Raw genomic sequence first — 27,995 nt, forward strand, 5'->3', positions numbered from 1 at the left:
ATCATCATGCAGCTAAAACGTCATGCTAAGAATGCAAGGTATGTCGTGCTATCTATTAAACACCCACGACTCGTCCTCCATACAACTGATAACGATATCATAGGAAGGCACAATAACAAACGACGTATGATGTTAATATTTCAAATGCATATCACATATAAAATGCATCAAGAAATAGACAATCATATTTTTGGCTCATGGTAAACTGGGCTTGAAAGCTACTCATTGATTCCAAAATAACCACGTGTGCCAGGAATAAAATATAACAGATCAACAATTAAGAATAACGGTACGACTCAACATGTATCTCATAATATCATGCCCTAAACTAAATGTCATAATACGTCAAATAAATAAACATATAAATCAACAAGGCATTTAATTCACATAATTTATATAATTCACATAAACTACATGGACCACTTAAATATGAATAAACATACTTTATAATTTACCGTCGTATGTTACCGAACTGTAACATACTTAACCCGATTTGAACTACGGCCCAACAACTATCAACTTCCTTCAAAATCTTCGGCATTAAATGATTAAATATTCACAAGAACCGAATAAATTCACCAATAACAACAAATAATTTAGTTATAATTCCAAAAATTCTCAATGTTGAATATTATAGCCACAATTCTATCCAAATTATTTTACAAAAATGACTAAATTTGAATTTATTTACTAAATATTCAACTTAACGATTTAATTACGAGAATTTTCTCATAATATTCTCAGTATTATATCAGAAGACATCAAAGTGAGATTGTATCATTTCAACAAGCTCTTACACCCGAAAACAGATTCCATGTGCAACACTGTTTGATATAGTTTCCAAATTTGAAACTAAATTATATAAAATTCATATATAACTCATTATTGACTCAAATCAATATCTGTCAATTGGAAATGAAAACCTTGAATATCTAAGTTTGTATATTTGAATCAAAATCACGATCATGTGTGCCCAGAATTTACTACAACACATGACAACAAAGCAATTCGCTGACAGAAATCTGTAGCAGACTAGTTCTAGAAAAACATGCATAACTATCTCGATTCTTAATTGAATTAAATGATTCTCATTTCTTTTCGAAGATAAAAAAAAGTTATAAAATTTTCATTTGAACCATATATCTAGAATCCTACTGCACATAGATCATAACTTTGAAATACAGTAGGTTTTCTTCTCCCTTCAATCACATATAACAATTTTGACACATTCTAGTAGAAAATTCGTATTAAATCCATAACTTACTGAATTTCGATTATTCCATATACCAATGAAAACCAAGACAAAGCATTACAAGTTTTATTTGAATCAAAACTACAAATTCCCATGATCTAAATTGCCATGACCAAAAAATCAAATCTCAACCTTGAAAGAAAAATTGAATTTCATGAATAAATTTGAAACCCTAAGCTTAGAGATTACATTCAATCAACTCATATAAACTAAAATGAAGCCAATATCAAACTGTAAATGCCTCAAAGAACACAAACTGGAGAGAAGGAGAAGCTGGAAAAGAAACGCATCACAACAGCAGCGACAATAAGGGAACTCGCTTCTCGCCTGTTCTTGATTAAATCGGTTACTGAGCTGCTGGGCTAGCTTCACGGAAGATCAACAGTGCTTCTCCGGCCTGCAAGAAACAACAATGCGATGGGAGATGCTGGACATGATTTTATTTAATGTAAATTGGTTAATAAAAATAATAATTTGTGCCTATTTAATCCGATTTTTTATTTAATTTTCTCTCGTGTGTTATTTAAACTCTAGATGTATTTTATATCATTTAAATTCTACAATATTCAAAAATAAATATTTTTACACACTTCTTGAATTTATTTGACATAAATAATTATTTTAGTTAATCAACTTAATAATTATTCTAGTTATGCCAAATTACCAGATAATTAATTTTAGGGCATTACGCTAGATCCATCCCTTAGTATTTAGCGAGTTCTATGCGGTACAAGCCTTGACCAATCCTCTCAATCACACGTAACAATCCTTTGTACGTTCTCATCAAGTCTTTATGCATATCCCGAACTAGGCGTTGCATCTTTACCATGCCTTGATCTTTCACCATGCACTCTCTTGATCGCTTCTTGTTCGCCTCTACCTTTAATATCGGGCTTTCCTTTCCATTGGAGAGTACCTTCGCTTCGTACTTGTGCTTTCACTTGGATCATTCGAGACATGTTGATATGAGATGAGACTCATACCTTGGTCTTGTCCTCCGCCACATCCTTGGTTTTCTTTCTTGTCTTTATGACTCCAAGACGTTGTATTGTCCCTAGTCTCTTTATCTACTCTCGTTATTACTCTTCTCAAATGACATGTGACAGATTCGAACATTTTGGGAACCTCCTAGCCTAATGTATCCCATCACATAAGAAGCACTTGATGTTTCTTGGCTTGCCCCTGATGGCCAACATCTTTCCCATGTTGTCCTTCTTGTACGAGCATTTCGAAGATGTCTCCTCATCTTCACCATCATCATCATTCTCTTCCACACCTTCTGTTAAATAAATTGATGATTGGTTGTTAGCTGTCATAGTTGTCGAGTTAGTTAGAATGTCAAATACATCATGTATAAATATTAGTTTGAACTCTCTGAAAAGATACTTGAGATATTTTTCCTTCAATGAATAATTGATTTCGATAACCTCTGGAGGTTGAAGTTCATCCATGGCTTCCATGTATGCTTATTCTAACATGGTATCAGAGCATTGCTTCCGCATCTAACCGCATATCGATCTTCGATCTTCATGGCAAATCACGCTGCTACATTTGGATTTAGTGATCCGCTTTATCTACATCCCTCGGATGCTCCGGGGATCTCTCTGGTTCAGGATCCACTCATTGGCACGGAGAATTACAATGTCTGGAGTCGAGCAATGTTGATTTCTCTGCAAGCGAAGAACAAATTAGGTTTCATCAATGGATCATGTACTCGTCCAACAATCGCGCACCCGACTCTGCATCAATGGGAACGGTGCAACGCAATTGTTCTTTCCTGGATTATGAATTCTGTTTCCAAAGAGATCTTCAGTGGTATTATCTATTGCAATGACGCCTCTAAAGTTTGGGGAGATTTGAAGGAATGGTTTGATAAGATTTGTGGATCTCGAATATTCTCTATTCACCGAGACATTGCTCATCTCACTCAAGGATCTTCCTCTGTCTCTGTATATTTTTCACGTTGAAGAGACTATGGGACGAGTTTACATCTTTGGTAACACTTCCTTCTTGTGAGTGAGCTAGTGCTAAAGCGTACATTGATCATGAACAACAAATGCGTCTCCTTCAATTTCTTATGGGATTAAATGATAGTTATGGGCACATTAGGAGTCAAATCCTAATGATGAATCCATTGCCTTCTGTCAATCAAGCTTACTCAATTATTAGCCATGAAGAATCAGCTCGCCATGTGCTGTCCTCTCAACCTGTAGTTGACATTCCAACAGCCGTATTTTACTCTTCATCCACTAAGAAACATGATTCAATGAAGTGTGAAAATTGCAATGTACTAGGTCATGCCAAGGAGAATTGTTTTCGTTTGATTGGTTATCCTCCGGGCCACAAGCTCCATAAAAGATTTCCTCAAACAAAAGGATTTAAGCAGTATTATTCCTCTCCTAAAGTTGCTGCTCATTCTTCCTTTGAAAAGTCAATTTTTCAGTCTTCCCCTGCACAAGAGGAAGCACGATTGGATAATGCATTGCCTAGACATTTCACTGATGTTCAATACCAGCAAATATTGAAACTTCTGGATCAGAACTCAGTTCATACATCACAAGAGGATAACAAAGTCTCAACTAATCTTGCAGGTAATTTTACAAGTTTGATGACTGTCAATGATACTAATGAATGGATTTTAGACAGTGGAGCAAATGCCCACATTACAGGTTCTTCTAATGGCATGAAAAATTCGCAACCATGTGACTCCGCTACTGGATCTGTTAGGCTGCCAAATGGTAATATTACTCAAGCTTTTTCTATCGGCTCAATCAATATTGCCCCGTCTTGTACATTACACCGTGTCCTACATGTACCAGATTTCGACTTCAATCTCCTATCAATTTCCCAATTCACCAAATACCATCGATGTTCCATTAGCTTCTATCCACATTTTTGTCTTTTTCAGGACCTTTTGACTGGGAGGATCATGGGGATTGGTAGACAAAAGCATGGATTATACTATCTTCATCAGTTCTTTCCTGCCGTGGTGTCCTCTTCATCTACCCCAGCCACCAAACACAAATCTGCTACAACGGTCCTTTCTTCAAATACTTGTAACCTTTCTCATTGTAATGACCTTGATATAGATATATGGCATAAAAAATTTGGTCACTTATCTGTGTCTCGTTTACAATTCTTGCCCTTTATTAAACAAAAATCTCTTACACATCATTGCACAATATGCCCTATGTCTAAACAAACCAGAAATGTATTTCCCGCAAAAGCTAGCTCTTCATCTCTTCATGCTTTTCACCTCTTACACATCGATATATGGGTTCCCTATAGACATCCAACCCATGATGGTTTCAAGTACTTCCTTACTGTGGTGGATGATTTTTCAAGAAGCACTTGGGTTTTTCTTATGCATTTTAAATCAGACACCTTGCACATACTTAAACAATTCTTTGCCTTTGCTTCGAATCATTTCAATAAACCCATCAAATACATTCGAACTGACAATGCTCATGAATTCTTCAGTACCGAATGCCGAGCATATTTCTCTTCCATAGGGAAAATTCATCAAAGCTCCTGCCCTTACACCCCACAGCAAAATGGTTTAGTCGAGCGTAAGCACAGACACATACTTAATATTGCTCGAGCCATAAAATTTCAGGGTTCCATCCCTGATTCATATTGGGGTGATTGGGTTCTCCACGAAGCTTATTTAATTAATAGAACACCAACTCCTTTGCTTTCCAACAAAACTCCATTCGAATGTCTATTCAAAAAACCACCTAACTACTTGCACTTAAAGGTTTTTGGTTGCTTATGCTATGCCTCCAATCTCAAACCCAGTCACAAATTTGATGTTCGAGCTAAACCATATGTGTTTCTTGGATATCCAGCAAACCAGAAAGGTTTCAAACTCCTTGACTTGTCCAGTCAAGAATTCATTGTCTCTCGGGATGTTGTCTTTCATGAAGACATCTTTCCTTTTTCTTCTCACATTCGTGATTCTAACCCTTTTCCCTCACCCTCAACACTAGATACTGATGATTTTCCTTCCCTCGATTTTGTTCCCATAAGTTCTACTGCTGCATCTAACCCCACGGTGGAAGTATCTCCAGCTTCTATATCTACCACACCTCGACCTCCCAGATTACATCGTCCTCCCCAATGGACTAAAGACTATGTATGCTCCAACATTTCCTCTACACCATATAGTCTTCTTGATCATATATCTAACAATAATATATCCTCTTCCCACCGGTCTTTCTTGGCTTGTATTTCTCAAGCAACATCACCCACTAGTTATTCTGCAGCAGCCTCTGATCCAGCATGGCGTGCAGCCATGGAAGCTGAGATTTCTGCTCTTGAAGCTAACCACACTTGGGTAATTGTTCCTCTGCCTCCGGGAAAAAAGACCATAGGATGCAAATGGGTATACAAAATCAAGCACAAGGCAGATGGCAGCATTGATAGATTCAAAGCACGTCTCGTAGCCAAAGGTTACACCCAACAATTTGGCATTGATTATCTTGACACGTTCTCACCGGTTGCGAAGATAGTCACAGTTCGATGTGTCTTAGCTGTGGCTGCAGCAAGAAATTGGTCCTTACATCAAATGGATGTAACCAATGCCTTCCTCCAAGGAGATTTACATGAGGAGATCTACATGTCTATTCCTCAAGGGTTTGAACGACATAAGCCCAATCATGCTTGCAAACTCCTTAAATCCTTATATGGCTTGAAGCAAGCCTCACGCCAATGGAATTTAAAATTCTGTCACATTATGCAGCATGCTGGATATTTACAATCTCTTCATGATCACTCTCTGTTTTACAAGCGACAAGGTACTTCAATCACATTACTTCTTCTTTATGTTGATGACATTGTCATCACGGGTGATGATCCTCTTGCAATCACTGTTCTCAAAGAATATTTGCATGCACATCTTGACATTAAGGATCTTGGACCCTTGAAATACTTCTTGGGGATTGAGGTTGCTCGGTCAAAGGCTGGTATTTGTTTGAACCAGCGTAAATATGTGCTGGAGTTGTTATCCGATACAGGAACGACCGGTTGCAAGCCTTATCCTACTCCTATGGAACAACACTTAAAACTCACTACTATTGAATATGATCAGCTCACCAAGACTGCTGATTCTGATCCTCTGTTGTCCGATCCTACATCCTATCAACGATTAGTTGGACGCCTGATTTATCTCACGATTACTCGCCCAGACATATGTTTTTCCGTTCAGTCTCTTAGTCAATTCATGCAAACTCCAAAACAATCACATATGAATGCAGCTCTTCGCGTTCTTGGATATCTCAAGGGTAGTCCAGCTCTGGGCATTTTCTTGTCTGCTTCCAGTGATCTGCAACTTTCTGCTTACTGTGATTCCGATTGGGGTTCTTGTCCAATGAGTAGGAAGTCTTTAACTGGATATGTAATCAAACTTGGCTCTTCGGTGATCTCCTGGAAAACAAAAAAGCAAAACACTGTTTCTCGCTCATCCGCCGAGGCTGAATATCGTTCCATGGCTACCACAGCATGTGAAGTCACTTGGATTCGAAGTCTTCTAGCAGACATGGGCCTGATTTTTGCTTTTCCCACTCCGCTCTTTTGTGACAACCAGGCAGCTATACACATTGCAGCAAATCCGCTCTATCATGAACGCACGAAGCACATCGAAATAGATTGTCATTTCGTGCGTGAAAAAATTCGTTCTCAAATACTTGCCACTTCTCATATCCATACTCGACAGCAGCCGGCCGACCTATTCACCAAGGCTTTGGGGACAGATCAACATCATCATCTCCTATCCAAGCTTGACATGTTGAACATCTTACAAGCTTGAGGGGGTGTGTTAAATAAATTGATGATTGGTTGTTAGCTGTCATAGTTGTCGAGTTAGTTAGAATGTCAAATACATCATGTATAAATATTAGTTTGAACTCTCTGAAAAGATACTTGAGATATTTTTCCTTCAATGAATAATTGATTTCGATAACCTCTGGAGGTTGAAGTTCATCCATGGCTTCCATGTATGCTTATTCTAACACCTTCGCCCTTATCCTTGGACTTGGAAGATTTGAGTGACATGAACTCAATGAGCTACTCCGCTGCTGCAATGGTTTGGGAAAGAGTCTGCACACCTCGTCGTTGCAACTCCACATTGGCCCACCCCTTGAGACCATCCATGAATGCAAAAAATTTATCCTTTTCACTCATATCCAGAATCTCGAGCAACAACCCTTGAAACTCCTAGTAGTACTTCCTTACTTCACCTCGTTGAGTGAGGCGACATAGCTTTGCTCTTGTTTCATCCTCAGCGTACTCCGGGTAAAAAAATCATTGCTTCAATTCCCTTATGAATGCCTCCCACATGGCTATGGCGGTGTTTCCCCACCTCACATCATCGAACCTTCTCCTCCACCAATTCATAGCAATATCAGTAGAACGATTCAGTCCGCACCTTAGTGGTAAAGTCCAAGATGTCTATCACTGATGGTGTGTTTGGTTGAGTGGATTAAATAAGGATAGATTAATAGTCAAATATTTATCGTTAAAATTTTAAGATGTTTTAATAATCATTTTGACCTGGTTTAAGATCCAATTTTATTAATCAAATAGTTATCCATAAAATTGGATCTTAAACCGGGTCAAAATAATTATTAAAACAACTTAAAATCTAAACACTAACTAGTTCTGTCTAGATTAATATTCCAAGTTCTGGTCCGTGACAATACACAACGTTCGAAAAGAAGAATGTGTCAATCCAACACCCGGAGAATGACGGTACCAATCAGGACATCTTAAAGCAACTAGAACTTCTACCATACTACTGTCATTAGTTTATGCAAATAAAAATCGATAGAACGTACTTTTTCCGATATATAAAGATCTTTATTAATTAAAGACTAGATTCAAAATAAATGAAAACAAAGAATGACCAATAATAAAACTATTATTTTGGCATTAACTAGAAAATGTCCAAATAATGTATTGATAATATAAACATATTTATAAAAATATGAGAAAGAAATAGATATAAAAGATTTGTGATTTTTATACAACAATAAATCCGGGGATCAGATTCCTTTAAGGTGAGAGTGTAACACCCAAAATATGTTTTAACATAAAATATTAGTATATACGTAGGAAAATAATATATTTGAGCAGAAAAAATAATTTTACAAAATTATTTTTTCGTATAAATGACCTAAAAATTAATTTTAAAAATCAAAATAAATGCTCAAGTATATTATATCACATAAACACAAATATATCAAATTAATAAATCGAATAAGTATATGTGTAAATCATTGGAATGTCTAAATATTATATAAATTAATGAAAAAAATCTATTACTAATTAATTTTCATAACAAATAGTGTCACCAAGTTAGGTCAATATTTGGTTATGTGTAGTGACTCACTCCATCTCACTTTGTCTATAAAAAGGTCTCACGTGATGCATTTCCTCACAGAAAAATCCTCTAAAATTTGCGGCTTTAGAGAGAAAATGAGAGCATGAAAATAAGGAGAAAATAAGGAGAAACGGTGAAAAAATAGCAAACTATCTCCAAAAATTACGAACAATTTACACAAAACTCCTCTTCCACCTAGCAATCAAGTGTATAGGAGGTGTAGCAAAATCATCAAACAATTTTCCCCTGAAATCAAGATTCAAGAAGAACTTTTTTTCCAGAAAATTGGTTTTAAGATAGCTAGCTACTTTCCACCAATTCCTCCTCTTTCTTGAACGATTTTCATTGCGGTTTTAAAATAAAAATGTTCAAAAAAATTTCTAGTTAAAATAGGTACCATCGATCACCCTTCCGGTCACCGGAAGTATAATTTTTGGTCGTCCGAAATGATCTTGATCACTATTTTAGTTTTTCAAATTCTTGTATTGATCCTGACCAAATTTGAAAAAGTGTAAAACTTAAAAGTTATATATCTGATGCAGCTAAAATAATTGAGTCGCGTGGACTGCACACGCGAGATCCGACTGGTTAGGAAACTGGTCCACTTGGCCCGTAAATGAGCTCAACTGGCTGGTAAACGGATCCACGTAGACAATACACAGTTAATTTGCTGGCGTCACCTGCGTCACGAACACTCGTTAACTGGGCGTCGGGAGGGTTCACGACACAGACACTCCGACGCTCAAGTCGGTAAGCAATTTAAAGAAAACTCAGAGAACAGGAGAACTTTTATCAAAATGAGAGCCTACCTTGAATTGGGCAGAAACTCCTCTATTTATAGATTTTTAGGAGTGATTAATGGGCTTGGACTTTCGCACACACAATCCAAAATTTTGGGCCAAAATAATGTTAAAACTAAACAAATAACTAATTGAATCAAGCTTATTAAATTGGACTTATTCTTATTAATCCAACAAATAAATAATCGAGTTGGATTAAATAATTAAATTGAGCATCTACCCATCACAGGCCCCCCACTCTCGAGCAGCTTCAGGGGAATGAAGGTGATTGAGAGTATAAATTATGCGCGGAGATCAATCAAGCAAAGATCGATTTTATAATGCAGTTTTTGGGGGAATGATTTTATTTCCTTTTTTTGCAATAAAGGCTATTTTTATTACGATATATATGCATATATTTATATATGTTTGGAATGATTTTATTTCCTTTGTTTTGTTATGGAAAAAAAAATCTTCAACCACTATAAATATGAGTAGGTGTTGATTTAATAAAAAAGAGACAAAACAATTGCAAGAAGGATTGCAAGTGGACCGAATCTGCAGAATGAGTACGCATTTTCTCTTTATTATTTTTGTACTATTTTTGACTTTTCATACCATTGTAGTTCTCATATCTTTGTAATGTGTCTTGGATTAAGACTTTTCAAACATGTCCTACTGTATTTTGATAATTATATATTCATTCTTCCCAATCAAGTTCTCAAACATCTTGTTCACCAATCGCTGGTATGTAGCTCTCGCATTCTTGAGTCCGAATGGCAGTACCTCATAGCAATAGATCCCTCGATCAGTGATGAAACTAGTCTTTTCTTGATCTTCTGGGGCTAATCCTATCTGATTGTACCCTTGGTGGGCATCCAGGAAACTGAGCAATTCGCAACCCGCAGTCGAGTCGACCAACAAATCGATCCGAGGCAATGGGAAAAGATCTTTAGGGCATGCCTTGTTTAAATCAGTGAAATCTATGCAAAGACGCCATTTCCCTCCAGTCTTTGGAACCAACACAACAGTTGCTAACCATTCCGGGTACGAAACAGGCCTGATGTATTTGGCCTTTATGAGCTTTTCCACCTCATCAACTATGTGCTTATTTTTATCTGGGCCAAAAGATCTCTTTTTCTGCTTAATCGGTTTCATTTGCGGACCCACATTAAGATGATGAAGTGCGTATTCCGGAGGTATCCCTGGTAATGGCTCGTCATCCCAGGCAAATGTATCGACGTTGCGCTGCAGAAACGTTGTCAAAGTGTTCTCCACTTCTATTGGCAGATCTGACCCAATCCTGAGGGTTTTTCTTGGATCACCGGGCACTACTTGGACGTGTTTGAGAGCTTCTGTTGCGGTAAGCTTTTCTCTATCATTTGATTCTCCATCCACGACATGTATTCCCTTTTCATTTGAAACTTGTTCGAGTTTTTGTTTCTTTCCCTTCAAGGAATTTATGTCGGGTCCCTGTCTTCTTCGAATCTCCACTGCATTTAGCAAAATGGACGCATGACATTCTCTTGCGAGTCTGCTATCTCCAATCGCCTCTCCTGCCCCTTCTAGAGTTGGGAATTTCAGCTTCATGTGGTATGTGGATGCAATGGCGCGAAACAGATTGAGGCTTGGACGGCCAAGGATCGCGTTGTAAGCCGAGGGGGCTCTCACTACTAAGAACTTCATCATTTTCGTGCTCCGTTGCGGGTAAGATCCCAAGGATATGGGCAGAGCGATTTCACTTACTGCTTCACAAACTTCTCCGGAAAAGCCGACGAGAGGAGTATTCACTCGCATTAATTGTGCATTACTCAGACCCAACTTTTGGAATGCCCCATGAAAAATGATATATGCGGAGCTTCCTAAGTCCACCAATATTTTCTTTACCCAAAAATCAGAAATCGTGGCGGAAATTATTAGGGCGTCATTGTGTTCTCCCCGAGAGGCTTCCAAATCCTCTTCTCCGAAAAACACTTCTTCATCTTTCTTCGATATCTCGTTAATCGACTGAGTTACAGTTAAACATGAGGAATTTTGATCACGTCTGGCTGCCCGCGCGAGATTTTTCCTTGCATTGTTTGAATCACCACAGGCGGGCCCCTCGGTTATAACAGATATTATGCCTCCAGTGGGCATGTTCTCCTCTCTTTGCTCGGGCTTTTTGCCTCTCTCGACCCGTTCTCGCTGCTGCTCGCTCGGGCGGTTGTCATCAGGGCGCTTGTTGCCTCTCTGATGACTGTGGAATCTATCCACATAGTCGCCTAAATATCCTCGTTTTTTGACCAATTTTTCTATCTCGGCCCGGAGGCTGAAACAATCTTTAGTGGAATGACCTTTATCTTTGTGGAACCGGCAGCATTTGTCAGATCTCTGACGCTTAGGATTTTCTTTCATCGGGCGCGGGGGTTGCAGTAAACCTTGCTGCTCTGCTACTACCAGTATGTCTGACAAGCGTGCCTTTAAGGGAGTGTAATGGAGTCTCGGACTTTGGGCCGTTCGTTTTTCTTCCTTCTTTGTCCCTTCCGGTCTCTCATCTTCCCTTCTTCTTTTCCCTAAGTATCGTGGTTTGATGGCTTCTTCAATGCGTATATGTTTTTCGGATCTTTCTAACAATTCCTCCAGAGTGTTTGGGGGTTTTCCAGCTATAGATTCCTTGAATTTTCGATGGCGGAGGTTCTGCTGCATTATTCCGGCTAACAGGTCATGGTTAACATGGGGAACCTCATGCACAGCTTGCGTGAACCGTTGTACATACTCTCTCAGGCATTCCCCTTCCTTCTGAATTATATTGAATAAATAAGTCGCTGTTTTTGGGTATTTCTTGTTGATAGAGAACTGATGGAGAAAACGCTGGGTTAGTTGCTCCAAGCTATCTATGGTTCCTGAAGGGAGCTTGTTGAACCAAGTAAGTGCACGGCCACATAGCATAGTTCGGAAGATTTTGCAGTAAGCGGCTTCGCTAATATCGTATAAATCTGCCTTTGCATAGAATTTGTCGAGATGATCTTGTGGGTCGCCCATTTCTTCGTACTCTGGCAAGTTGGGTATTTTCACTCCCACAGCTACCGACTCAGCTAAGATGGCAGCGGTAAAAGGGCTGCGCCGAGCAGGTAAAACGGCCAATCGGCTGTCTTGTTCATTCAAAGTGCGAGATCCTCGTGCGTAAGTGTGGAGCGAGATACTTTCTCTCCGTGGAGGAGGGCGATGTGTACGGCCATCTGATTCATCTTCATTGCATGTTTCATCATTGTGCCTTGTTGTCTTGCTGGGGTCATGTGAAGTTGAACGGTCGTTGGGAGTTGTTTCACCATTATTAATACGTGGATGATGTGCGAGTATTTGGGCCACTGCTTCAGCTGCTGCGCGAGTGGCTGTCTCTTCCATCATGGCTTTCAACGCTTCTTGGGTTATGAGCATCTCTGACTGTGAAGGAATAATAGGCGAGTGTCTCTCACCCCTAACGCTTCGAGAGGTGTGCGAACGAGTGTGCATCCTCGAGTGATGAAGAGACAGTGTTTCCCACAGACGGCGCCAAGATGATGCAGCTAAAATAAATGAGTCGCGTGGACTGCGCACGCGAGATCCGACTGGTTAGTAAACTGGTCCACTTGGCCCGTAAATGAGTTCACCTGGCTGGTAAACAGATCCACGTATACAATACACAGTTAATTTGCTGGGCGTCACCTGCGTCACGAACACTCGTCAAGTAGGCGTCGGGAGGGTTCCCGAAGCAGATACTCCGACGCTCAAGTCCGTAAGCAGTTTAAAGAAAACTCAGAGAACAGGAGAACTTTTATCAAAAAGAGAGCCTGTGATGTGAATGTGGCCGGGCATGGTGTTCAAATGATTGATAAGCAAGGGAGAAGGGCTCGTGATGCATGGGAGCACGTTGGAAAGCCGAAGGAACATTATTCAAGCATTATTTTGAAGAACCGAGGCTGCACGGACCCAAGCACGGACCCGTACACGGGGTCCGTGTCCATTACACTTGAGGAAGAGAAATCCCGAGTCTACACGGACCCGAGCACGGACCTGTACACGGGGTCCGTGTCTACTACTTTCGAGACATGAAAATTACAGTGCCTACACGGACCCCCTTCCGGACCTCTACACGGGGTCCGTGTCCTTTACGAATGGGAGAGCAGATTTTTTTCCTAATTTAGAGTTTTATTTATTTTGGCAAGTAGATTTGATATCTTTTGAATTTGAGACAATATATACTCGAAAATTTCATCATTGTAAACAACAATTGATTATTATTCATCTTTTATGATATTGAGAATTCTCTCAACACAAGCTTAAGTTTCGTTATAACTTTTGCGTTGTATCAAATCAAACTTATCAAAAGATTAATCTTTTGTGGCGTTTGTCGATCGATTTTCACGAGGGTTGCCAAGGGCGGGTTCTTTGGAGGTTCTCTTGAAACGCGATTGTTTCTCTCGTGATTATTTGTTGCTAAACTCTTGCTAGTTTAGAGGTGAATATCACACCTATCCATTACTTGTTTCAAAGATCGGGAAAACACACGAGTCTTGTTATCGTAATTGAATAGAGGGTGCGATTGTTTAATCGTGTTTGCTATTTATTCGTATCGAGATTCACGTCATTTGGTATCAGAGCTCAAGGTTTTTGATTCAAGTAAGAGTATCCATTCAATTCTTCGTAGGATTTTCAATACCGATTTTCGTGTAGCGGTTTCTACGGATTTGTTGAAAAAAAAAAAAAAAAAAAAAATCGCGATTTACTATTTATAGCCGGAAAATACTGTTCATCGTCGACACTATTCATCGCCGACACTATTCATCCGAAAGTTACTATTCATCGCCGGAAGTACTGTTGACGGAGGAATTTACTGTTCAAGATCGGGTACTGTTTTCGTCAAAATTTACTGTTCACGATCTGGTACTGTTCACGTCTGGTACTGTTCATCTGCCGTTTTTACTGTTCATCTACGGAACTATTCATCCGACAGGGTACTATTCAATACCGGAGTTACTATTCACGCCGGAATTACTGTTCACGGTACTATTTACCCAAAAAAAAAAAAAAAAAAAGAGAGAAAAAAAAAAAAAAAAAAAATTGGGATCGGGTGTTTGTTGGGATTTTAGCGCTTATATTTCAGCGTTAAGTTTGTCCTTGTCATTTAGTCGCATTCTAGTCAGTTTTCAAAGTTGCTTATCCTTGTGTGATCTAAGTGAGTCGAATTTCAGGCGTCACATGATTGATCTCATAAGTTTGATACGTGGAAGCCACGAGACTTAAGCGCCCCTTGAGAATTCTCACTTGAGTAAAAATATTTGAGTGGAGTGAATTTTTCATTGGAGTGAATTGTGAGGTTTTGTGGTGAGGGAAAAAGACGAGTACGAGTGAATTTTCATTGGAGTGACTAGTGAGAATTTGTGGTGAGGAAACTTTATTCTTTATTGTTTTATACTAACCTTTTTCTTGCAGGTATAATGATTGACGGACGTCAATTTAAAACGATGTTAGGAGGGTTGGATAGAAGGTGGGAGAAGGAGTTTAAGCCTCAACAAAAAAAATATCGGAGGTGTGAAGAAGAGGAGATGTATGATGTGCATATTGATGAGAATAGGCGAGGTAGTAGAGTTGGAGGAGATACGTTGTTGAACATGGATCGTTATAGGAGATTTGATGAGGATAAGGGGTATAGAAGCCGAGAAGGGTATAGACTGAGTGGTACGAAGATGACAATTCCATTTTTCAGTGGGGAAGCCGATCCAAAGGTGTACCTTGAGTGGGAAGAGAGAATGGAGTGTGTATTTGAGAGACGGAAGGATTATACCGAAGCAATGAAGGTAAGACGAGCTTGCAGTGAGTTTACCGACTATGCTAGTACTTGGTGGGATAAGTTAGTAACACGTAGGAGACGATGTGGGGATGACCCTATAGTTACGTGGGATGAGATGAAAAGGGTGATGAAGAAACAATTTGTTCCAAATCACAATAATAGGAGAGGTGGTAGGAGAGATGAGCATGGCTTGTATGATGATTCATGGGCATCCACTTGGAGGGCGAGTTTGGAAGAGAACCACTGCGGTAGGCCAAAGAAGGAGTCAGGACGTGAAGCTAGCAAATATGAATATCAAGGTACATTTAAAAATTCAAATTCTAGTACTTGTGATATTATATGTTGTTGGTGTTTAGAGTTTGGGCATTATATCACCCAATGTCCAAAGGAGGAGATGACTGTAGTAAAACCGCCAATTGATGTCCAATCTAAAGTGGGGGTTGAGAGAATTGAGAAGGTTGGTACTCCACTAACTTCTGACTTGAGTATTGAGTGTTGTGCTGTGGAGGGTGAGTTATTAGATAATGTGCAAGTTGTTTCTTTTGCTCAACTGCCTACGAATGAAATTTGTATTGATGAATCAATTTGTCATGAGTTGAAAGAGAAAAAAAATGAAATGGCCGAAAGAATGAGTGATCAAAAGAGTGAGATGGCCATAGAAAGAAAAGAAAAAGAAAAAGAGGCCAAAGAAAAAGAAACAGAAAAAGAAAAGAAAAATGATTTTAAGGCCCAAGAGAGTGAAAAGAGTGAGTATGAGTGTGATTTAATTTTTTATAAATCTCTTCAAGTACCTTTGTACAAAGATGAGATTTATATACCTGAGCATTGTTATTTCTCATTTGCAGGGTTATGATGAAGTTGTGATGAGGAGACGAGCAAATGTGGGAGGTGTAAAAATGCAATGGGATGATCCATTTGGTGTTGAGAGCAATCACCGTGAGGTAAGCATAGTTGCCAACGCAACAACCTTGAGGTATGACTTTCGTTCTTATCTTATTTCATTGTTGTGTTGTATTCAAGAGTTTGGTGAGAGAGTTGAGAGTGGGATGTCTAAATGGTCTAACGGTGAATTAACCTTTGTCCCTAGGAGTCATAGATTGGAGAATGATGAAATATTGAATAGATCAAATCTAAATGTTAGTGATTGTGATTTTTCAAAAGTTGTCAAATTGATGAGTTTTTGTTATGACAATGAATTGTATGCATTATGTTCAAATCTTTGTGATGAGTTAAATGTTTACATGGGTAGTACGCCTAGTGTGTTCTATTTGCATGATTCCTACTTGTTTGGTGAAGACTTTGGGAAGAGCATGAATGAATGTAAGAATTTTTATGTGCATAATGAGTACAATTTTAAGGAGAATAAATTCTTCATTCTATATTCATTGCATGGGTTATGTACTAGTGATGCATATAGTGGTGTTTTTATCTTTGATAAAATGCATGATTATATGTGTTGGTTGCATATGAAGAGGTATGTTGAGTGGGATTGTGAGGCATGCATTGCATATAAGAGATTGACATTTTGCCTAGATTCTTATATCGTGCATGAACTATGTCTTATTCCTAGTGAGCTATGGTCGTACACGTGTATGGATATCATTTGTGTGTTGACTAGGTCTAAGAAGGGGAGAAATCTGATTTTTGTGATACTTAATAATATCTTGTTGATGTTATTTGGTGTCATTTGTTATTTAATGTTTGGTAAAGCTGACGAGTTTATAGGAAAGACAACGCTGATGTTGGAGTTTCCAGTGTTAATGGAGCGAGCTAACCATAGCGCCTACGAACTTAAATTGAAAGGTAAGCATGTTGATAATTTGATTAATTTTATTACTAACTTGCTTCGTTTTTGTGCAGTGGGGCAAGATTTGAGGACAAATCTTTTTGAAGAAGGGGAGTATGATGTGAACGTGGCCGGGCATGGTGTTCAAATGATTGATAAGCAAGGGAGAAGGGCTCGTGATGCATGGGAGCACGTTGGAAAGCCGAAGGAACATTATTCAAGCATTATTTTGAAGAACCGAGGCTGCACGGACCCAAGCACGGACCCGTACACGGGGTCCGTGTCCATTACACTTGAGGAAGAGAAATCCCGAGTCTACACGGACCCGAGCACGGACCTGTACACGGGGTCCGTGTCTACTACTTTCGAGACATGAAAATTACAGTGCCTACACGGACCCCCTTCCGGACCTCTACACGGGGTCCGTGTCCTTTACGAATGGGAGAGCAGATTTTTTTCCTAATTTAGAGTTTTATTATTTTGACAAGTAGATTTGATATCTTTTGAGTTTGAGACAATATATACTCGAAAATTTCATCATTGTAAACAACAATTGATTATTATTCATCTTTTATGATATTGAGAATTCTCTCAACACAAGCTTAAGTTTCGTTATAACTTTTGCGTTGTATCAAATCAAACTTATCAAAAGATTAATCTTTTGTGGCGTTTGTCGATCGATTTTCACGAGGGTTGCCAAGGGCGGGTTCTTTGGAGGTTCTCTTGAAACGCGATTGTTTCTCTCGTGATTATTTGTTGCTAAACTCTTGCTAGTTTAGAGGTGAATATCTGTAGTGACCCGTTCCAGAATCACCTACTAATCAAAAACTAAGCATGCAATTAACCTAATCAATTATAATCAGAGATAACAGCGGAAATATGGCCAACAACAATAGTTATACAACCCAATCGAAATCGAAGTCTAGACTAACTCAAAATGAAATATCCAGTACAACCATATCGAATCAAATGGAAAACACTGAAAACTAAACCAACCAGCTACTCAACGTCCTCCTCCTGCTCCTCCTGAGCCATCCAACCTGAGGCCTGCCCCGTGGGAATGGGGTGTCCAAGAATAAACAAAACCGAGGACGTGAGCGATAAGAACGCCCAGTACAAAAGTATGAGTATACAAACCTATATGAAATGCACATGCTATGATATGATACCAGGGTAGTCAAGAAACAGGAATCACAAAGGATCTCAAAATGCTCAGTCTAGAGGCGCCAAGTGGATAGTGCCGCGCGGTCCAACCTCTGGGTCACTGCATCCACTACAAGACAGACGTGGACCTAAAATGTCCCGGACCACCGAAGCCCTCCCGACCCGTCGGCCACTGTGTACTCTCGGTGTCCATGCGTCCACAAGACAGGGCTGAGCGGCCCCAAGATATAGCTTATCTCGAAAGAGATACAGCTCAACAGTAAAGGCTATCTCGAAGGAGATACGGCTCAACATGATATGCAATATGCATCATAACTCGTGACATAATAGCATGCATCATATGACATATAACAATGCAGCAAATACTCATGCAACACATATATGAATGTATACTCAACCAGGATATCTCGGATAGTACTTTCGTACCTCTATCACAGCAAGCCTAGCCTTACGCAACACCGCTAATCAAGTCTAGCACAAGCCTACGCATCAAAAGCATACTCAATCAATACTACCATGCTCGACTAGCAAAACCAGTACTCCCTAGTACTACCAAAGGTTTAGGGTTTACCTTCGTCCGTCGACAGCCCTTTGATGTCGATTGCCTTGAAACTCAGGCGCCGCTACGCTACTACTCCTGGCAGCTCTTGGCTATCGCTCGACCAACAACTAACCCTAGAAACCTTCCAAATCCTCTCAACTATGAGGCAAAACTCAAGAAATTGGCAAGTCAAAATGAGGAAATCCGAGCACTATTTATAGGCCATGTTCGGATCCTCCGAACAACACTTCGGAACGTCCGAACGCTACGTGTCCATTGGCTCTTGACAGCTCATGATCGGATCCTCCGATCATACACTTCGGACCGTCCGAACATGCATGGAAAATGACGTGTCGATCAACACTTGACACCTAATGATCGGATCCACCGAACTCGCTTCGGACCTTCCGACCTCTTCGGTGCTTCCGAACCCTCTTCGGTCCGTCCGATCATGACCATAGCCAAAATTACACCTTAAACCTTCTTAATCACCATTACTCCGTTAATTACCCAATTTAGAATTCGGGCTACTACATTCTCCCCCCCTTAAAAGATTTCGTCCTCGAAATCAGGCTTAGAGAATGAACAAAATGAAATAACAACATCATTAATACATCTCAATTGTTGTTGAGTACAACTGATACTATGATTACAACTGAAAACACAAACTTATACAAAGCACAACTCAAAAGAGCTCTGGATGCTCCGAACGCATACGACTCTCTAACTCCCAAGTGGCTTCTTCAGTGCCTCGACGCTGCCACTGCACTAAGACAAGAGGAATGATCTTATTCCGCAACACCTTATCTTTGCGATCTAGAATCTGAACTGGTCGCTCCACGTAAGACAAATCCGTATCAAGTTGAACTTCAGATGGATGTAAGATGTGCGACTCATCTGCTACATAACGTCTCAACAAGGATACGTGGAACACATCATGAATACTTGATAGGTACGGCGGCAACGCAAGTCTGTAAGCTAAATCTCCCACACATTCCAGTATCTCGAATGGACCAATAAATCTCGGAGACAGCTTACCCTTGAGACCAAATCTCAAAATCCTGCGAAAAGGCGAAACTCGGAGAAACACCTTCTCACCTGGCTGAAAATGAAGAGGTCGACGCTTTGTGTTCGCATAACTAGCCTGTCGATCCTGAGCAGTCTTAATCCGCTTCTTGATTACTGCAACCTTATCTATAGCCTGCTGGACTAACTCCGGTCCCTCTACCTGTCGTTCCCCGACTTCATCCCAGAATAATGGAGTACGACAACGTCGCCCGTACAACGCCTCAAATGGTGCCATACCAATACTACGATGATAGCTGTTGTTGTACGCGAACTCAATCAAAGGCAAATGATCCTGCCAAGCGGGTCCGAAATCCATAACACAGGCTCGCAACATATCCTCAAGCGTACGGATAGTCCTCTCTGATTGACCGTCAGTCTCCGGATGATAAGCAGTACTCAGACTCAGTGTAGTACCCAAAGCTGACTGGAAACTACCCCAAAACCGTGAGGTAAAACGAGGATCTCTGTCACTAACAATACTGACAGGCACTCCATGCAAACGTACAATCTCCTGAATGTACAATCGAGCCATACGATCGAAAGTGAAATCACGATTATACGGCAGAAAATGAGCAGACTTGGTGAGTCGATCCACCACTACCCAGATAGCATCGCTGTTCCTCGAAGATAATGGCAAGTGAGTAATGAAATCCATCGTAATATGCTCCCACTTCCATTCTGGAATAGGTAAGTTCAACAACAATCCTCCCGGTCGACGGTGCTCTGCCTTAACCTGTTGGCAAACTAGACACTTGGAGACAAACTGATACACGCTGCGCTTCATCCCTTTCCACCAAAACCGCATCCTCAAGTCTCTATACATCTTGTTGCTTCCTGGATGAACACTTAACTTGCTTCGATGCGCCTGAGACAATATCTCGTCCCTCAAAGTGTCATCCTCTGGTACTACAACCCGATTAGATAAGCACAGAAGACCATTGGACTGATAATGGAAATTACTATCACCACCAACTAACCGAGCTAATCTCTGAGTCTTGAGATCAGACATCTGAGCTTCTCGAATCCGAGTGAACAAATTGGGCTCAGATAAAATGGTAGCAACACGAATGCTCTCCATACCTTTCCGATGCTTGAAGTTAAACCCCAACGAGCAACTATCCTGGATGGCACTAGTCATAGCACAAGTCTGAAGTGCAGAGGCTCTCACCTTTCGACTAAGCGCATCAGCTGTGAGATTCGCAGAACCTGGATGGTACTTGATCTCGCAATCATAATCCTTCAGCAAATCCATCCAACGACGTTGCCTCATGTTCAACTCAGCCTGAGTGAACAGATATTTCAGACTCTTATGATCAGTAAAGATTTCAAACTGAACACCGTACAAATAATGACGCCAAATCTTCAGCGCAAACACAATAGCTGCCAATTCCAGATCATGAGTGGGATACTTCTCCTCGTGAGATTTCAGCTGTCTGGAAGCATAAGCAATCACATGACCGTTTTGCGTCAACACACACCCTAAGCCTTGAGTGGAGGCATCGGTGTAAACACTGAAACCATCAGATCCTGACGGTAACGCCAAAACAGGTGCAGAAGTCAGAAGTCGACGAAGCTCTCTGAAACTATCTTCGCACTCGGATGACCACTCAAATGGAACATCCCTCCGAGTAAGTTGCGTCAATGGTCTGGCTATCTGAGAGAAATTCACGATGAAGCGACGATAATACCCTGCCAGACCTAGAAAACTACGGATCTCAGCCACCGTCGTCGGACGTGACCAATTTAGCACTGCTTCAATCTTGCTGGGATCCACAGAAACTCCTTCCTTGGAAATCACATGACCAAGGAATACCACACGATCAATCCAGAACTCGCACTTACTCAGCTTAGCATACAATTGCTTCTCGCGAAGAATCTGCAACACAATCCTCAAGTGTTGGGCATGCTCTTCCACACTGTGGGAATAGATCAAGATATCGTCAATGAAAACCACCACAAACTGATCCAGAAAATCTTGGAAGACTCGGTTCATCAGATCCATGAACACCGCTGGCGCATTCGTCAATCCGAATGGCATAACTAGAAACTCGTAATGCCCATAACGAGTACGAAATGCAGTCTTGGAAATATCATCATCTCTGACTCTCATCTGATGATAACCCGATCGCAAGTCGATCTTGGAGTAAACAGAAGTACCCTGAAGCTGATCGAACAAGTCATCAATACGGGGTAAAGGGTACTTGTTTTTGATCGTTACCCGATTCAGCTGGCGATAATCAATGCACAACCGCATCGATCCATCCTTCTTCTTGACAAACAAGACTGGAGCTCCCCAAGGCGAAACACTCGGGCGAATATAACCCTTATCAAGAAGATCCTGCAATTGCTGCTTCAGCTCTCTCATCTCTGACGGAGCAAGACGATAGGGGGCACGAGAAATCGGTGCAGTCCCTGGCATTAAATCTATGCCAAATTCCACCTCTCTAACCGGAGGAAAACCAGGAATCTCATCTGGGAAAACATCAGGAAATTCACAAACCACTGGAATATCCTCTAGACCAACACTACCTGTGGATGAATCAATCGCATAGATGAGGTAGCCTTCCCCGCCCGACTCTAAAGCACGACAGGCTTTCAGAGCAGATACCACTGGCATCGGAGGTCGCGCTCCCTCACCATAGAAAAACCAACTAGAGCTTTCAGTCGTACGAAACTGAACAAGCTTCTGGTAACAATCCACAGTAGCTCGGTAGGTAGTCAATAAGTCTATACCCAAGATACAATCAAAATCTTCCATCTCTAGGATCATAAGATTCGCAGTCAACTCGTTACCCTCAAAATCTAAAGGGCAACCCATCACTAGATGCTTCGCTAACACCGAAAGACCCATCGGAGTAGAAACAGAAAGAATGACGTCTAGAGAAACATAGGGTAACCTATGACGCTTAACAAATCGTGCAGAAATGAAGGAATGAGAGGCTCCTGTATCAATAAGAACAAAAGCAGGAATACCGCATAAATGAAAAGTACCTGCTATGACTCTCTCCGTCTCATCTGCAGCCTGATCCTGGTTCAGCGCAAAAACCTGACCTTGGGCACGAGGTCGAAGATTCGAACTACCCACTGCCTGACCCTGCCTCCTCTGCTGAACAGTCGTCTGAGATCCAGAACCGGATCCTGCTCCACCTCGCAACTGAGGACAATTCTTCTTAATATGCCCCATCTCTCCGCACTGATAACAAGCTCCTGCGGCTACTCGGCATTGCTCCGATGGATGGTTCTTCCCACAATGCGCACAAGACTCCTTCTTCTTACCAAAGCGGAAAACACCACTAGATCGAGATCCAGATCCAGAAGAAGATGAACCAGATTTCTTGAATGACTGAGATCGAGGCCTCAAAGTACTCGGAGGTCTAGAAGAAGAAAGAATAGCCCTACCACGCTGGAGACTGATCTCTGCCTGGCGACACCGGTTCACTAACCCATCATAAGAAGTAGGATTATCACAGACAGTGACTCGATCAAAGATCTCCTGATTAAGGCCCTGGAGGAAATGATCATACTTGGCCTCAGAACTGCCACTGATATGAGGAGCGAAGGGTAACAACTCAAAGAATTTCTGCTGATACTCATCAACAGACATACTCCCCTGCTTAAGGTTCAGGAGCTCAATCGTCTTGGCCTGGCGAAGGGCTGGAGGAAAGTACAGCTGCATGAACGCTGCACGGAAATCGACCCAAGTCGCTCTACCCTGCGACTGAACTATCGGCGCAGAAGTCGATCGCCACCACCTGCGAGCACGGCCCTCGAGAAGAAAACTAAGGGTCTCCATCTTCTGCTCATCGGTGCACTGGAATGCGCGGAAACAACTCTCCATGCGCTCTAACCAATCCTCAGCATCATCGGGAGTCTCACCGCCAACTAAAGGCTTAGGCCCCATCTGCATGAAACGATGCATATCGAAACGCCTAGGACCATCCCGACGATGACGATGCTCACGATGACGTCTATGATCGTCCTGGTCACCCCATCGACCTACACTCCCCTGACTACTCCCGTCATCAAAATGGTCAGCCATCGCTACAAGATAGAATAGGGAAAATGGTAAAATGGTCAACGGAAATCCCAAAACAGAATCTATATCCCAAAATCATACGCATGCTCTGATACCATAAATGTAGTGACCCGTTCCAGAATCACCTACTAATCAAAAACTAAGCATGCAATTAACCTAATCAATTATAATCAGAGATAACAGCGGAAATATGGCCAACAACAATAGTTATACAACCCAATCGAAATCGAAGTCTAGACTAACTCAAAATGAAATATCCAGTACAACCATATCGAATCAAATGGAAAACACTGAAAACTAAACCAAACAGCTACTCAACGTCCTCCTCCTGCTCCTCCTGAGCCATCCAACCTGAGGCCTGCCCCGTGGGAATGGGGTGTCCAAGAATAAACAAAACCGAGGACGTGAGCGATAAGAACGCCCAGTACAAAAGTATGAGTATACAAACCTATATGAAATGCACATGCTATGATATGATACCAGGGTAGTCAAGAAACAGGAATCACAAAGGATCTCAAAATGCTCAGTCTAGAGGCGCCAAGTGGATAGTGCCGCGCGGTCCAACCTCTGGGTCACTGCATCCACTACAAGACAGACGTGGACCTAAAATGTCCCGGACCACCGAAGCCCTCCCGACCCGTCGGCCACTGTGTACTCTCGGTGTCCATGCGTCCACAAGACAGGGCTGAGCGGCCCCAAGATATAGCTTATCTCGAAAGAGATACAGCTCAACAGTAAAGGCTATCTCGAAGGAGATACGGCTCAACATGATATGCAATATGCATCATAACTCGTGACATAATAGCATGCATCATATGACATATAACAATGCAGCAAATACTCATGCAACACATATATGAATGTATACTCAACCAGGATATCTCGGATAGTACTTTCGTACCTCTATCACAGCAAGCCTAGCCTTACGCAACACCGCTAATCAAGTCTAGCACAAGCCTACGCATCAAAAGCATACTCAATCAATACTACCATGCTCGACTAGCAAAACCAGTACTCCCTAGTACTACCAAAGGTTTAGGGTTTACCTTCGTCCGTCGACAGCCCTTTGATGTCGATTGCCTTGAAACTCAGGCGCCGCTACGCTACTACTCCTGGCAGCTCTTGGCTATCGCTCGACCAACAACTAACCCTAGAAACCTTCCAAATCCTCTCAACTATGAGGCAAAACTCAAGAAATTGGCAAGTCAAAATGAGGAAATCCGAGCACTATTTATAGGCCATGTTCGGATCCTCCGAACAACACTTCGGAACGTCCGAACGCTACGTGTCCATTGGCTCTTGACAGCTCATGATCGGATCCTCCGATCATACACTTCGGACCGTCCGAACATGCATGGAAAATGACGTGTCGATCAACACTTGACACCTAATGATCGGATCCACCGAACTCGCTTCGGACCTTCCGACCTCTTCGGTGCTTCCGAACCCTCTTCGGTCCGTCCGATCATGACCATAGCCAAAATTACACCTTAAACCTTCTTAATCACCATTACTCCGTTAATTACCCAATTTAGAATTCGGGCTACTACAATATCACACCTATCCATTACTTGTTTCAAAGATTGGGAAAACACACGAGTCTTGTTATCGTAATTGAATAGAGGGTGCGATTGTTTAATCGTGTTTGCTATTTATTCGTATCGAGATTCACGTCAGCCTGCCTTGAATTGGGCAGAAACTCCTCTATTTATAGATTTTTAGGAGTGCTTAATGGACTTGGTCTTTCGCACACACAATCCAAAATTTTGGGCCTAAATAATGTTAAAACTAAACAAATAACTAATTGAATTAAGCTTATTAAATTGGACTTATTCTTATTAATCCAACAAATAAATAATCAAGTTGGATTAAATAATTAAATTGAGCATGTACCCATCAATATCGTTCGAAAATACATTGCTGGAAAAATCCAAGTCATGTGTGACCACTAAACATGCGTCGTTTCACTAGCACGTATATCTTATGCGCGGGCCAAAATCTGATCTTCACTTTTTCCAATCAATTTCTATCATGATTCCAGCCATCTGACGACGTTTCGCATTTTTTGGACATGTCTTTGATTTAATATGAATTTATAAAGTTTTAACCAAAATTATATGGTACAAGTTTTGTAAAAAAATAAATTTCAAAATATCCCATCATCTACTATGATCCTACCAGTATAAAGTTACTTAAATTATATTTATAGGGATTTATATTGGCTCGAGCTCAACAGCCGGGTGAAATAGTAAGTTATTGATGTTAGGTTTCAACCGTGAGTTCATTACTTCTTTTTCTTCACCTATGACCATTTTTTGCGGAATTTACAGTAAAGTTTTATAACTACCTATTCATTTATATATAATATATCATATTGTGCATTTCACATTTTATTGATCATATTGTTCTGCATACTTGAATTTCTAGAATTGTTGGTTTCTGATTGGTTATCTATCAGCTATTCACCGAACTAATAAATGAATGACTTAATGATTGGAGCTCTGGACAATGGTGATTTTACTGGATTTTTAGTCCAGTGTACAACACAATTTCGGCTTGGAAAATGAGTTCAATGAATAACAAGTTTTATCACTAGTATATGGTTCATTGAAACAACGTGGATTCAATTCGAAAACGTGATTTCATATTGGCTAGTAAATGATCAATTGTACATATCCTACTTGAGTATGTGGAGAAATGTGCTGCACAGTGTCACGCCCCGAGTCCGAAGCGTCGGTGACATCCGGCATTGTTCACAATTAAATTGAAAACAATAAAGCCTCGTATCAATCAAACCAGTCTTTTTCATAAATGGAATATTGTCTTACAATGACAAAGGAATAAAATACATCAGAATTTTCGAAATGAAACAAAAGGAAAGATAGACGTTCTTTGAATTGTTGATTTCAGCAGTCGATCACCATCCCCAGAATGTCTCTTGCTCCTCCTCATTAACTCGTTCCTCAGTTTTATCTGAAATTTGTAAGGGGTGAGTGTTTTGGGAAAACACTCAGCAAGTGGGGGTCGATCGATTCCAAAGATACATATCGAACTTAATTATTTAAAACATTTCTTTAACATACTTTTAAAACTAATGTCCTTAACTTGGCAAAACGGAAACGAATCGAATAAGAGACAGAACTTATCAAATGATTAAGAGCAAAACAGAAGCAATACATATCCTTTCAATTCGGAACAGAACATATCAGAACAAACAAAACACTGTTACTCATCTCATTTCCATGGTCAAATTGTCCCCAATATGTTAGTCCTCTAAGGGGTGAGGCCAGAACATGGTTTTATACCCACCAATGGGGGCCGAACAGAACATGGTTTTATACCCACCAATGGGGGCCGAACAGAACTACAATTCTCGTTCCATTTCAAATTGACTCGTAACAGTGCAAACAGAATTCAGACTTTTCCAGACGGAATTTATCGGAGTTTCAGATTTTCAAAGTTGAACAGAACTTAACAGAATTGCAGATAGACACAGCGGAATCAAAGAATTCGAATAATAAAAGGAAACACATAATCGATCGAATATTCAAAAATAACACATAAGGTTTTTCGAAAATTTGGACACACATAATAATAAGTCGTGTCATTCATATGCAAGATTTAAAAATACAACAAAATACTTAGTCAAAAGCCCACTTACAGTAGTTGAAGGTTGATTCGAAATCACCAACTTTGGCGCGAACTTGCTTCTCGGACTTTTGGCAGCACTTCGGCGTAACTCCTACAATTACTGTCTTCGCTTTGGCAGAACTTCGACGTGATTCTTTTTAATAACTGCACTGCACGAAATCCCTTCCTTTTCTCCTTGCTTGCTTGACCGAAATTTGAGAGAGTAAGGGGGAAGGGGAAAGCCGAAACCTTGCTTGGTTTTTGAAGCACCTTTCCATCAATTTTGGGGTAGTATTTATAGGCCACACTTTGCCCCTTGGCATACCATTTGGTCGACCACTTGGTCTCCAAGAAATGGATTAATTGTGATCATTAAGGTGGTCAAAGACTAGTAAATTCTCAAGCTCCATATCAAGCACCAAAAGCCATCTCTTGCATCATTATTGTGTCTTGATCTCTTAGCTCATCCCTTAGCTTTTCCATGGATTTCTTCAAAGGTTATTTCTTGCACCATTATCTTGTCCAAAACTTTAGCTTATCTTTTAGCTCCAT

The 27,995-nt window shown here is 40.6% G+C and overlaps 1 protein-coding gene across 1 annotated transcript; it reads right to left on the reverse strand.

Moving 5' to 3' along the window:
* Window positions 1–10,084: 10,084 nt before the first annotated feature.
* Window positions 10,085–11,803, reverse strand: LOC140827360 (uncharacterized). The gene has a single exon (XM_073190023.1). The coding sequence runs from the start codon at window positions 11,801–11,803 to the stop codon at window positions 10,085–10,087; it is 1,719 nt and encodes a 572-aa protein (XP_073046124.1).
* Window positions 11,804–27,995: the final 16,192 nt, after the last annotated feature.

Source organism: Primulina eburnea, chromosome 3, assembly GCF_022965805.1.
Source record: "Primulina eburnea isolate SZY01 chromosome 3, ASM2296580v1, whole genome shotgun sequence".
Classification (NCBI taxonomy): domain Eukaryota; kingdom Viridiplantae; phylum Streptophyta; class Magnoliopsida; order Lamiales; family Gesneriaceae; genus Primulina; species Primulina eburnea.